This window comes from Bactrocera tryoni, unplaced genomic scaffold (genome assembly GCF_016617805.1).
Source record: "Bactrocera tryoni isolate S06 unplaced genomic scaffold, CSIRO_BtryS06_freeze2 scaffold_11, whole genome shotgun sequence".
NCBI classification, from domain to species: Eukaryota; Metazoa; Arthropoda; class Insecta; order Diptera; family Tephritidae; genus Bactrocera; species Bactrocera tryoni.
The window spans coordinates 11921262-11936256 of NW_024395824.1; the positions used below are offsets into that span (position 1 = coordinate 11921262).

At 37.5% G+C, this 14995-nt stretch overlaps 1 protein-coding gene across 1 annotated transcript; it reads left to right on the forward strand.

The window, feature by feature from the left end:
- Positions 1 to 399: 399 nt before the first annotated feature.
- On the forward strand, positions 400 to 1044 carry LOC120779653. Its single transcript, XM_040112008.1, has 2 exons — positions 400 to 576; positions 634 to 1044. The coding sequence occupies exon 2, from the start codon at positions 648 to 650 to the stop codon at positions 1005 to 1007; it is 360 nt and encodes a 119-aa protein (XP_039967942.1). The 5' UTR covers positions 400 to 576; positions 634 to 647; the 3' UTR covers positions 1008 to 1044.
- Positions 1045 to 14995: the final 13951 nt, after the last annotated feature.

Genomic DNA, 14995 nt, shown 5'->3' on the forward strand with positions numbered 1-14995 from the left:
GTTGAAGTTGAAAGATGGTTTTTACGGCGAGAATTTGAATAATTGCCGGAGAATGATGGTTTTAGTTTTTCTAACAAACCTTATGTGTCTGTCAGCATATGAATTATATATATTAGGGGTATTCTCTTGCTCTTTCAAAACCCTTGCACGGTGCACGAATTGCAGATATTTCCTCTTGGTGCAACGGCACAACAACAAACACACGCAGAAAATTATTTGCAATGGCTGTGAAATATGTCAGACCAAAACCCATGTTTATTTTCGTGCAATGGCACGTAAAAATATAATTGCAACCTTGTTTTAGCTGTCATTTTACATAAAGACATATTACGCCGTTAAATTGTTTAGGAAGATAAGTTTTAAATAAATTTTATAATTTCTATTTAAATTATAAAGAATTTTTACAGTTTTCCATAAAAATTAGAGCGCCTCCAGAAAAATCGCAGTTGGATGTCTCATGTGATCTGGTGCGGCGGAAGGTCCGACATTTGAAGGCGCAGTACCGTAAAGCCAATGGCTGGCTCGCGTCTACGGGTGCAGGACCACAAGATGAAGCTGACGGTAGAACCATCGAAGGTTAGTATTATATTGATATTTTAAATTTATTGTTATTAAACTTTTTACTAATTTCAGCAAAAATTGCTAAAATGTGCCCTTATTACGATCAGTTGAGGGAAATATTTGGAAAGCGGTTGCCGGCCATGCAACTGTTACTAAGTGAAAGTAACCTTCTTTCGCCTCAGTTGTGTCTAGTTAGTCCTGCGCCAGAATTCGAAGTAGAATTCTTGGTAGAGAATGTGTACCTGCTGCGCCATCAAATGCCGCATCTTCGATCGCACCAATTTCCACCCCGGTATCAACATACCAACGATCGATTCGGCCTCCAAAATCATCCATTAGACAATTGGCGGCTATCCAAGCTAAAAAAATTGCTATGGAAGCGAAGAAGCTGGAATTTGACAAGTATAAATTCGATGAAGAAAAGAAAATTCAGGAAAGGAAATTAGATATAGGGTCAAAAAATTATATATAGAATTAAAAAAAATAGAAACTGATGAAAAATACAAGGTGTTAGAATTAGATATGAAAGAAAGAGTGGCTATGTATGAAATTGATTATTTCTTTAGGTTTCGTAAGTATGAACTTATATAAATAGTTACATCAAAAAAAAAAAAAAACAGTTGGCATACCTAATACCACTATGTATAACATACATATGTATATTGCTGATTAACTTTTTATAGATCACCAAACATTATTGCGTACAAAGATTTGCGCTTGGCTTCTGCCTCAGTTATTCGCCGGCCATTTTCATGTGGAGAAAATTCATCTGATTCTTCGTCGCTATCGACAACTACATATATTATCTACGTATTCAATGTCGTTAGAAGTAGATCGTAAGATGTTATGCAATATACAGCAAACAAGAAACAAGTTGGAACATATAATATGACTTTTTCGTTCTGAACACGTATTCTTAATTCGTTGAGGCTACCAAAGCGTTCTTTTAGAATCCCAAAGCAATGTTCAATCCTCACGCGATATCTGCTATGACCCAAGTTGAAAGCTTTACGCTTTGAATAGTCCCTTTGTTGTGGATTTTATAAGTTTCAATTCAGTACCATCAATAAATAATATGCAATGCGGCAGCTCCTTGTATGTTGTTTTAACGATATCTTGCCTTTCATTGGTATCAGGCCAAGCGATATATCTAGATTTTAACTCCAAAATAAATGAAAATACTCTCTTTGTGATCTTGTAAAGCGTTTCGAGATTTCCTACATCAAACAGTGTAGCTTCTTTCTGAATCGCCGCACTTTCACCCAATGAACCCAAACGAAGATCTACTGAAAATTGCCTAATGAATTGAGCGTTTTTAAACTGAGCACTGTCTCTTGAGACTCGGAGCATTTGTTGGTAACGTCCTTCGTCTAAATAGTCAAGAACATTAGATCGCCATTCCAAACACTTAGGCACTTTTTGATAATTTCCGCGATGGTTTGATAAGATAACTGTAAGACTTTCATTTAATTCATCCATAGTTTTCCAATAGCAATCGTCGTCTAAAAAGCTCAAATTATTGATTTTTTAAAGCTTAAAAAAGTGAAATATACAATTACCATCCAGATGTAGTAATATATTAGAAGCAGCTTCTTCAATTATAAAATTAACAAGTTTTTCTTTCTCAGAAGTGTGCGGCATTTTTAGAAAATAAATTCGTTAATTTTTCGCACTTTGTTCTGTTTTTTTTATTTATTCATTCACAATACTCGTTAAAATAGTTATTCACAATAGTCATTCACAAATGTTTTGCATAATAGTCATTCACAATAAATTTACCGAATCAGCTGTTCTTATATCACTTCTCACCACCGATTCTGTAATGAGTGCTGTCGTGCTCTTGCATATTTCGGTATAGGTTTTGCATTTTGTGTCATCTTGCATCCCCCATTATGTATATGTATTTAAAATTGCTTGTATTTCGCACCTTAGGTTGACGTTTGACCTTGCTTTGATTCCTGCAAGTTGCAAGACTATAAAATGTTCTGTTGCACCCGTACTTATCCCTTCCTTACTTGTTTTTCATTTAATATGATTTTTACCGCCTACAATTTCTTTTTAAAGCTCGTACCTTCTTGAATATCAACGCCTTTTCTATCTTTATTTAATCTATGTATGATACGTATACATACAAATTTGGCAACTGAGGAACTATTAGTAAATAAAATGCAGCATTTTGGGTGAAGCAAGTTGTGTTAGTTTATAGAAATGGATCAAAAAGAGTTTGTGTGTTAATAAAGCATTGCTGTTTGGGGGAAAAATACTGCACCAGAGAAATCCACCTTTGTAAAGATGATGATGATGTCTCCAATTACAGGCCTATTTCTAAACTTTCTACTATTTCGAAAATTTTTGAGTGTTCTGTTAAAAATAAATTATTTTTTGCAGTAAAATCAATAATTAATGTCAATCAGCATGGGTTTGTCCCTGGGCGCTCCACTGTGTCAAACTTAGCAGTTTTTAGCGATGATTGTATGTCTGCAGTCTCCGCTGGATTTCAGGTAGATTGTGTCTACACAGATTTCTCTAAAGCCTTTGATAAAGTATCACACAATATTCTAATTAAAAAATTATCATCTCTAGGATTCACTCGGCCTTCTTGAAGTGGATTAAATCATATCTGCAAAACAGACGATGCGTAGTCACTGTCGATGGAGTGTCATCTGATTCATTCATTGCGTCTTCGGGAGTCCCACAAGGAAGCGTCTTGGGTCCACTTCTCTTTGTGCTGTTTATCAATGACATCTCCTGTTGCTTCTCTTTCGCCAACTTTCTGTTATATGCAGATGACTTAAAAAATTTTGCATTAATCAATAACACACAAGATGTACTCAAACTTCAATGTGATATTGATACTTTTTATAATTGGTGCCTGAAATCGAAACTTTTTCTGAATGTAGATAAATGCTCACAGATCTCCTATGGTAGGGGACGCAACATCTTACCTTCTAGCTACAGTATTTCTAATTGCGTCCTAAAATGCGTTACTGAAATCAAAGATCTTGGGGTAATCTTTGACCACAGATTTTCTTTAGCAATCAAATCAACTATATAACTTCAAAATCTTTTTCTGTACTTGGCTTTGTCCGTCGAAATTCTACAAATTTTTCCGACCCCTACACGTTAAAATTACTAAACGCATGTTTTGTGCGGCCCATTTTGGAGTATGCAGTGGTCTCCAATTGCATATCGTCAATTAACAGGATCGAGCGTGTTCAAAAGATCTTTCTTAAATATGCTCTCCGCTCCTTAAAGTTTGTTGACCCAACACCATCGCATACATCGCGTTTATTGCTTTTACATCTTAAATCACTGGAAAATCGAAGGTCCGTTCTGTCACTTTCATTTGTCCACAATATAATTAACGGGGAAATTGACTGTCCCTACTTATTAGGGAAACTTAACTTCAATACTCCCCAGCGTTGTCTCTGATCCATTTCGCCATTTTATTACAAAAAGGAAAGTACTAATTTTGCTGAATATGCTCCCCTCAAGAGGGCTATGCGGGAGTTTAACCCGATTTCCGAGAAAGTTCTACTTGATTTTTCTCACTCTAGGGTATCCTTCATTAATACCCTCAATTCCGTTTTTTAGTTTAAGTATCTACTCATGTTATTGTAATTTAATTATTTTAGAATTCTAATATGCATCCTAGTTTTTCATTAGTCTGTAAGAATCATTGTTCATAGACTTTACTAAATAAATAAATAAATAAAGAGATTTGCTAAATTGGAAAGAGTCGAAATGAGCACCGAGGACAATGAAGGCAGTGGACGCCCTAAAGAGGCGAAAACTCTGTGGAAAATGTGTGCCTCGCAAGTTCATAGTCCACAACAACTACGAACTTCTGAATCTCAGCAATGTTTGAAGCCCTTCTACTGCAACAAGACCATATTTTTGCGTCGGTGTGTGGCAATAGAAAATGACTCCATCATTATGCACCAGTTCTCAAGCGTGGAAAGACGAAAAAGTCGACTGGGAAGGTTATGGCATCATCAGTGGCATAATATTCATCGACTGATTACTGAGCCAGTCATGATCCATTCATTGCATATTTGGTTGCAGTTCTATTCAATCATTTCCAATATTTAGCAATTGTATTATTTATGAGGAAGGATCAGTCGCATGACTTCATCGTTTCCCTTTAAATATTGCACCGCTCTGTTCAATGCTTCGTAGATATTTCTATATGTCTCAAATTATAATAGACCTTTACAACACTGCAGTTATTTCGCTAATTTTTTATGTTAGATGTGGTTTGTTATCAAAGTGTGGGCACTCACATATGGCAACACTGTTTGTCAGTTATTCTGTGGGCACACAGACAAGACGTATCAAATCTGGCAACACTGTTCGTCAGTTATTCATTCTCTGTATATTCTTGGAAATTTACAGTTTCAACTGAATTCCTAATTCTTAGTTTTTAGTTTAAAGAAGCGTCACTCATTATACAGACGCCAACAAGAACACAAGTGTTCTTCAATAAATAATTTGTAATCATTTAAATATTAAATGTGGTGTTTTATTCGTCACATAATTTGTGACCCCTACAATTGAACAGCCCACGTTAAATGGACCAACAACAAAATTGTGCAACGAAATCGGGCGATTGGTGCCCAGATTCGCAAGAAGAGAACCCCACCGAGGAATTTTCTGAAACAAACACACTTTCCCAGCTCCCACCACTACAAGCTATGCACATCGACCGACTTGAACGAATCGAACTACCGCCGTTTTGGAACCAGCAGGTTCAATTGTGGTTTGCTGCCGTCGAAGCACAGTTCCAGCTCAGAAAAATAGAAAAATAACAACGGACGCAACGAAATATTATGCAGTAATAGCTCGCCTGGATCAGGAAACACTCATCGTGGTTGAAAACATTATTTCTAATCCGCCCGAAACAGAAAAGTATATCATACTTAAGGATGCACTGCTTAATCATTCCCATTCATGCCATTCCTCAGGAACGCCGATTCAAAATGTTGCTATCCGGCGTCGAATTACGTGATCGACGGCTGTCTGAACTGCTGGCAGAAATCCACCGCCTAGGAGGAAATCATTTAGACGCAGCATTTGTGCGCGCCATTTGGTTTGACCGTCTTCCTCTACAAATACAACTAACACTTGTTGCCACTGGTGAAGAAAACAACACTATCCTCGCACGAACAGCAGATCGCCTCATGAAAGTTCAGCGAGGACATGAAGATCCCGGTATAATGGCTGTGACCCACAAATTCGCTGTTGGTAGTGACATAAAAAAACAACTTGACGAGTTGGCACGGCAAGTCGAAAAGCTGGCTCAGAGGCTCGACAAAGCATCATTCAACGAAAGCAATCGCAACAAAAATACACCAAATGCATCACAGGACAATGCTACAAGCTACCATGTTATTATCATCGAAAATTTGGTCAACGTGCCAAAAAGTGCACACGGCCCTGCACGTTTCAGGGAAACACAAACGGCCCCCAGTAGACACGGCGTATGCTGGTGGCAACATAACACATCGCCGACTATTCGTTTACGACCGCATATCGGGTTACGAAATTCCTTGTCGACACTGGCGCTGATATTTCGGTAACTCCGCTTTTTCGTAAAAGCAAGAAAATGCCCACATCTTTTCGACTGCAAGCTGCAAACGGCAGCGAAATCGAGATTTACGGGGATAAGGCACTCACCTTCAACATAGGGCTACGGCATCCGATCCATTGGATATTCTGTACAGCTAACGTACCGTATCCAATCATCGGTGCAGATCTCATCCATAAATTTGGATTAGTTGTGGACCTCAAACGTGGTCGCTTGGTAAACCCCAATTCAGACTCGCACAGTGTAGGCCATTATGCAACCGCCCCCATTACAGCGGTCACGGCCCTAACTGAGAGCAACAAATTTACGGCTATCAAATACTCCGTCAAACATTTCATCCCTACCACCTGACCACCGTGCATGCAACGTGTTCGACCGCTATTTCCTGAACGCCTCAAAGTTGCCAAAAAGGAGTTTGAGCTCCTAATCGATTTGGGTCATGCCAGACCCTAAAATAGCCCCTGGGCCCTTACACATGGCCAAGAAGAAAAATGGAGACTGACGACCATGCGGAGACTACCGTAGACTCAACGAAAGAACTATTCCTGACCGGTACCCAATCTCGCTTCTTCATGATTATGCCACAATATTAGCAGGAAAGAACATATTTTCTACAATCGATCTTAGGCGTGCGTTTCATCATATTTCGGTGGCCGAGGAAGACATACCAAAAATCGCCATAATAACCCCGTTCGGGTTATTCGAGTTCATCAGCATGCCATTCGGGCTCCGAAACGTGGCACAGTCTTTTCAGCGCTTTATCAACGAAGCACTCACGGGCCTCGATTGCGTTTATGCTTACATCGACGGCCTGCTGATAGCATCATTCAGTGAACAGCACCATATACAACACCTCCGGTTAGTCGGACCTTTACCGGACTCTCACGGATTCAAGTACTGCATGACTTTGGTCGACCGATTTACGAAATGGCCATAAGCGGTACCCATTAAAGGCATAACGGCAAGCACGGTTGCCAACATGTTCTACTACCATTGGATCGCCTGCCACGGATGCTCCAAGCTACTCACTACCGATCAAGGTACCCAATTCAAAAGTGCGGTTTTTACAGCTCTAGCACTGTTAGTCGGCGGCAAACGTATTCGCACCACGGCATACCACCCAGCAGCCAACGGTCTAGTAGAAAGGTGGCACCGTACGGTCAATGCCGCCATCATGTGTCATCAAATCTCTCAATGGACTCAGGTTCTACCAAAAGTATTATTGGGATTGAGAACTTGCTACAAGGAAGACTTTAAAGCATCACCAGCAGAATATCTATATGGGACAACACTCCGGGTTCCTGGCGAATTTTTCTCAGATGGAGATCCACCGGGAGATTCCCAATTTTTCCTTGAAGGTTTTCGCTCATATATGAGGAAAATCAGACCAGTTCCTTCAATCCAGCAGAACCCACCGTCAGAAAACGTTCTGTTTCAAAGAACTGTCAACATGCACACACGTATTGCTGAGGATCGACGCAACTAAACGACCACTTGACCAGCGATATTCAGGCCCACACAAAGTGATCAAAAGACTTGATGAACGTGTTTTTGCCATCGAAGTTAACGGCAAGGTTATAAATGTAAGCATCGATCGCCTTAAACCAGCTCATTTGGCCAATGATGAAGTATTCGACAGCACGCCACACAGTCGTATTTTCACCGAGCCAATGAATTCGCCAGGTAAATCAACCAGCCTACCTATGCACCAAAGTACCTGCAACATTTGCACCCGCGCTAGGATCTGATATTGAAACTCAACCTCAAAAAGCTCAGCAAGTCTTTATTTGGGGGGAGTACTGTGGGCGCTCACATATGGCAACACTGTTTGTCAGTTATTCATTCTCTGTACATTCTTGGAAATTTACAGTTTCAACTGAATTCCTAATTCTTAGTTTTTAGTTTTAACAAGCGTCACTCATTATACAGACGCCAACAAGAATACAAGTGTTCTTCAATAAATAATTTGTAATCATTTAAATATTAAATGTGGTGTTTCATTCGCCACAAAAGCATTTGCATCCTTCGACCATAATCTAGTAAAGCAGCCGTAATGCATTGACGACGAAAACGTTAATTTTTGTTGTGATATTAAAAATATCTGAGGTAGCATTTCTTCCTTTTCTTGAAGTAATACAATTTTCAAATGATTCTTACATGAATTTTGAATCATAAGCATGATTTGAAATAAAAGTTTGGTATTTATGAAATGTGTTTAATTTTAACATAAAACAAGTAAGGAAGGGCTAAGTTCGGGTGTCATCGAACATTTTATACTCTCGCAAGATAAAGTGATAATCGAGGTTTCATTATACGTCATTTACATATTTTTCAAATACCGTATTTGTGTAAAGTTTTAATCCGCTATCATTGGTTCCTAATGTATATACTCGTATTATACAGAAAAGGCATCAGATGGAATTCAAAATAGCGTTATATTGGAAGAAGGCGTGGTTGTGAACCGATTTCACCCATATTTCGTACATGTCATCAGGATGTTAAGAAAATATTAAATACCGAATTTCATTGAAATCGGTCTAGTAGTTCCCGAGATATGGTTTTTGATCCATAAGTGGGCGAGGCCACGCCCATTTTCAATTTTTAAAAAAAGTCTGGGTGCAGCTTCCTTCTGCAATTTCTTCCGTAAAATTTAGGGTTTCTGCCGTTTTTTGTTAGTCGGTTAACGCACTTTTAGTGATTTTCAACATAACCTTTGTATGGGAGGTGGGCGTGGTTATTATCCGATTTCTTCTATTTAACTGTATATGGAAATGCCTGAAAAAAACGACTCTATAGAGTTTGGTTGACATAGCTGTAGTAGTTTCCGAGATATGTACAAAAAACTTAGTAGGGGGCGGGGCCACGCCCTCTTTTCCAAAAAAAATGCGTCCAAATATGCCCCTCCCTAATGCGATCCTTTGTGCCAAATTTCACTTTAATATCTTTATTTATGGCTTAGTTATGACACTTTATAGGTTTTCGGTTTCCGCCATTTTGTGGGCGTGGCAGTGGGCCGATTTTGCCCATCTTCGAACTTAACCTTCTAATGGAGCCAAGGAATACGTGTACCAAGTTTCATCATGATATCTCAATTTTTACTCAAGTTACAGCTTGCAAGGACGGACGGACGGACAGACAGACATCCGGATTTCGACTCTACTTGTCACCCTGATCACTTAGGTATATATAACCCTATATCTGACTCTTTTAGTTTTAGGACTTACAAACAACCGTTATGTGAACAAAACTATAATACTCTCCTTAGCAACTTTGTTGCGAGAGTATAAAGACAAGAGTACCCTATGTCCTTACCTTGGTTCTAGGCTATCTCCAACAATTTTCAGTCTAATCGGTTCAGCCGTTCTTGGGTTATATATGGTGTAACTAACACGACTTTTTTATATACATACATATATAGATATTGATAACATCCTCTCTAAGCAGTTTATGTTCATATTTTTAATTTCGTTACTACTGTTTTTATGTTTTTTTGCAAATTTTTGGAAAATATAGTCATCAGTAATATTGAAATTATTTATTTTTAAAATATTAGTAACTCTTTTTTGGAGTATATTTTTTTTATTTTATTGCCGGTATTATCTTCGGCCGGCGTATTAGGATTTTCTTCTCCTAAGTAGTTTAAATTTTGTATTTTATATTCCTGTTTGATTTGTCACCATTCTTTTTTTGTTTTATTTCGCCGGTAAAAAATTCGGCTGGTGTCTTAGAATTTTCTTGTCCCAAATGGTTTAAATTTTGTGGTTTTATACGTTTACTTGGTTTTTCACTATTATTTTTTTGTTTTGTTGGATTATCAAATGTGGCTCCGGTTTTATTTAAGAAATTAATTCCAATGAAGAGATCGCTCTCTAGGTTATCAGTTTCATAAAAACGTTCTTGTGCTTACCGTATTCTTAATTACTAAGGTGTTTTTGTATTATAAATTCCAGTTCGTATATATGAACTGGTTGCCTTCGTATCTATTAAAATTCTACTGAACGGTTTTCGTATATGTTTTTATAATAATGTATATAGAAATCAGAGTTAACCCTTAAAAAGTGGTTTTCGCCAATATTATTAAGTCTTTAAATTTTTGGTTGAGGTTGTGTGCTTGCTTGTGCATTTTCATTTTGCCTCTTTGGTATTTTTGGTGGTTGGTAATTGGTTTGCCAATTGTATCTGTTACCCCTAGCCTGTTGTTTGTTTGTTTGTATAGGCCTGGGGTTGCCTGGGTGAATTGATTGATTCACATCCATTGGTTCTGGACGATTGGGTTATTTTTGATTCGTATTAGTATTCCTTTGCGGATACTTCAAGTTATTTTAAAAGTTTCTATTAATTGATGTTATCTTCGAGAATCAATTTCTTTTTTTTTTTAGAGAAATGTAAAGCGAATTGTGATCTCATTTGGTTTGACTGAAGTTCTTGCGCTTTAGCAAGTGTATTAGGCAAATCAGTAAGCGTTAAGGTAAAAAATATTTTGTTTAAAGGATAATTTAAACCAGTTATCAATGTTCTAAGCGCAGTTTCACGAATTTTAACATTTTATTAATTGCTTTATGATTTCGGATTATTCCTTTGGTGACGTACTAACAAACATATTTGATCGATTTCACCAAACTGCAATACTCAACATTGATATGAGTGAATTAGATAATAGTGGTGAATATAGTACGATCCATGTGTTGTAAACTTCGATATTAACTCCACCAAATTGTTTGCTGAATGTTCTGCCATTGTTGTCTGGTGAGCGACGCCAATACAGTGTACATCCCTAATTTTCAGTTTTCGTTTCCGAAACAAAAGCGCGTAGATAGTGTTTCGTGCATTTATTTTCAGACATATAAACCGAAGTGAAATTGTGGTGTCCGTAAGGTCCATGAACCATATTGGTTTTCACCACTTCGTATAACACTGGATCTTTCTCTAGATCAGGAATATCCGCAGAAATTATTATATCAATTTGATCTGGTATAACCACCATCCAAAGAAGAATGTGTCCGTGCGGCAAACCTCTTTTTTGCCACTCGACAGAGTACATCCAGCATCTAACAGCACCATACATACGTTGCGAGGTAGCCGATGCACCAGTTTTCTTGAATGAAAGAATAACCAAACATAAACCTATCGACCAGCTATGTATAAGCAAACAAACTATTTTCAGCAACAGATGGTTAACCAAACAAATAGTCAATAAAAAGGACGCTGTTAACCGAAGAGTAATAGATAGTTTTCCAAAATAATTATTCTAAGAATACCTCTCTGTGACGTCTATGTTCTTATTCTTGCTTAAACCTCACAAAAAAACACAAAACACTCACCACATGAGGTCAAAAGCACTTTGCTGTGAACCAGTTATTTTACAATAACCATACAAGACAAAACAAAGAAATTGGCAATCAAGAAAAGTGAGTAATCTGTTAATTTGGTGTACATATAATAATTTAATTTCTTTATAAGATTTTAAAACGTGAAAGAACAGCTCAGGAGCAGCTGCAGCATTACAACGCACTTTTTAAACATAAATATATTTTTATTCGCACGTGTATTAAATACATACATACTTATTTACAAATAAAATCTTCTTTGAATTTTTTAATCAGAAAAATGTATATATATACCTTTTTATTCATACTTAAAAGGAAGTAAAATGTACACCATAATTTACATATTTATTGTAATACATAAATACTTATATTTCTAATAGATAACGCCTTATGGAAAACAAATTCTCCATTTTATTTCAATAACATACATAATTGCAAATTTCAACCGATTATGTATTGTGAGGAAAATTGCAAGCATTTGAGCTTTTGAAATCACGTCAGCATACGAAAAACCTCAGAACTAACAAAAACCTCACAATAGTGGGGATGGTGATTTTTGTAAGTGATATTGATGTTTAAATAATTCGGAGAAAAATTCATTTGTAAATATGTATTTTATATATGTACGGATAAAAAGATATTTATGTTTAAGTAATACGCTGTAATGATGCAGCTGCTCATTGAGCTGTTCTGTCACATTTTGAAATCCTAAAAATAAATGAAATTATTATATATGCACCAAATATAATATATTTCTAAAATTGCTCACTTCCTTGGTTGTCCATATCTTTATTTCTTTTTGTAAAATAGCTGGTACACAGCAATGTGCTTTTCACCTCTTGTGTTGAGTTCTTTGTGCTTTTTTCTTGTGAGGTTTGAGCAAGAATAACCTCACAACAAACTTCACAAATCAGTAGCAAGGTTTTTTTCAGAAAAGTGCTGTTTGTTAAGAGAATGGGAAAAATGTAACACATCGGCATTTGATGTTCAAAGGTTTTTTCGCTCTAAGCAATTGCAAACATGGCATGCTGACTTGTTCTAAATGACTCTTATATGCGTACCTTGTTTGTTATGTTTGTGTTAACAGAATAGGGGGATTCTCTTGCTCTGGCAAGATTGCAGATTGCAAAAATCCTATACCGAAATATACAAGGGCGCGAGAACACCCATTGCTGAATCTAGTCAAAAGGCGAATTTTGCAAGAAAAATAATTAATACCAGAAGCTGAGAAATGCGCAATAATTTTGTTAATTTTGGCGTTTCAGCAAGTAAGATCTTATTTGATTAACATATTAATTACGAATAATTCTTTTAAATATACATATACTAGAGGACACACCCACGCTTTATACTGTGTTCAGACCGACATTGAAAACATTTTGAAAACACATTTGTATGTTGTGGAATCTAAGTCGTTCGGACCGACAATGTGTGTTTTCGATGAGTTTTCACTGACAACTATCAATAGCGGCATTCTCTTGCTCGTGCAAGATTGCACGATGACACAAAATGCAAAAATCCTATACCGAAATATGCAAGGTCAAGAGAGCACCCATTGCCGAATCTAGTGATATATGACGGCACGAAAATAAACATGGGTTTTGGTCTGACATATTTATAGCCATTACAAATAATTTTCTGCGTGTGTTGGTGTTGTGCCTTTGCACCAAGAGAAAAATTATGCAATTTCTGCACCGAGCAAGGTTTTGCAAGAGCAAGAGAATCCCCCTAATATGAGAATATCAAGCGACAGCTGTTTTGCATATGGAATGTAAACAAATATCAAGTGACAATTTAGGGCCGGCAAAATATGTCTTCCAAAAACATCGATTAAACTAGAGCAGGTACCGACTATAATGAGTGGAATGTAAGTTTTCAAGTAGTTTTCAGCGAAAACTGTGTTTTCGTTTGACAGCTTTTATATGGACGAAAACACAAGTTTTCGTGCGAAAACCAGTTTTTCGTACGAAAACATGTTTTCGTTGTCCGTCCGAACATAGCTAGCTAGGCTACTACTACCATCTTTATGACTGCTGTTAGTTAGATTATAACTATTTTGTGCAGCAACTTGTGCATTGTAGAAACATACAAGTAACAAAAGAATCATATGGTCGTCAACAGCTGAGATCACCTGATCGAAGTAGGTGATTTTTCGGCACATAGATTTAAATAAAAGGACTTACAAATAGTAAAGAGGTTGCAATATAGGCGCGTTATCGATATTTTTTGGGTGTTAGGTTCCCCCGGAGGTCTATTTTCTCCCATATAATAATAGCATTGTATAAATTACAAGTAACCGTCTTGTTTTTTGTTATTATTGCTTTATTGATCAGACCATCCTGTCTGATGAGTTCTCTGTTTAAAACTAAACTTACATTCTAAATGTCTTAAACCTGCACCTTGTCTCAGTTGTTGTGGAGTTATTGCAGCGGATACGACACCGACGCTTGCGTTGGCAGTTTGCCGCTACCGCTGTGCCTTATCTGTCAGCGTGGGAATGTGAATTCGCTGACTCAGGCCACGCGCGGACTTTGTTGTTGACGAAGTGCTGCTTATGTTGACTGCTAGCTGCCAGCGTGAGAATGTGGATTCGCTGACTCAGGCCACGCGCGGACTTTATTGTTGACAAAGGGCAGCTTATGTTAACTCCTCCCCTTCTAAATGAAGGCCGTCCACGGACTTCTTAAGATTGTTTATGACGTTCTGAAGATTCTGGGATTTGAGTCTTCTTTTTCGCTCTCGGTATAGTTTAATTGGACCGTAACAGGTAATTAGTGTGACAATGCTAGTGAGACCTGATATCGTTGGTCCCATCATAGTCTCTCCCTTCGATTTTCCCGATAAAACGCAGGTTTTCCATACTTATCTTGTGAAGGTATGGGAGACTCAAAATCTCTTGATGACTGGTGATATTGAGGAGCGCCGTCGTTGCTGATCCTGGTAATTTTTTAAACATGCCGTTTACGTTTTTGAAGTAGGATCCATGAATTTGAATCTCATTTTCGAAGGAAAGTAAATAAGTTCCCTTTATGGTCTTCTCGGTGTCTGCGGTAGTCTTGACTAAAGCGGTATTATCGTTAATGATGATTATGCCATCATCGACCACCATAATTGGTTCAAGGTGGCTAGTGCGAGTGCTGCGGTGGGCAACATTACCAGAATGAAGCTGCTGCGCGCACGTTGGATGTTGTAATTTTTTGCAAAACGTTGATGTGAGCGTTGCGCTGCAATTTCCAATCGCCAAAATTTGATTAGGACAATCGGCAACATTGTTGTCATTCCCAAGGTGCAGGATTGTTCCGTTGTGTTGGACAGGAAAAATAATAATTCTCTTACAGACTAGTACTGGCTTGGGATATTTGATAATAAAATGTAGAAGATTACCGTCTAATAGAATCTTAATATATGATACCTCCATTAAATCAGTGATAGTTGTGTTTGTAGAGTGCATTTCAATAATGTTTTTTATATCATTTGAGTTTAACAACATGCGATTTATTATCCCTATCTTTGCAAGGGT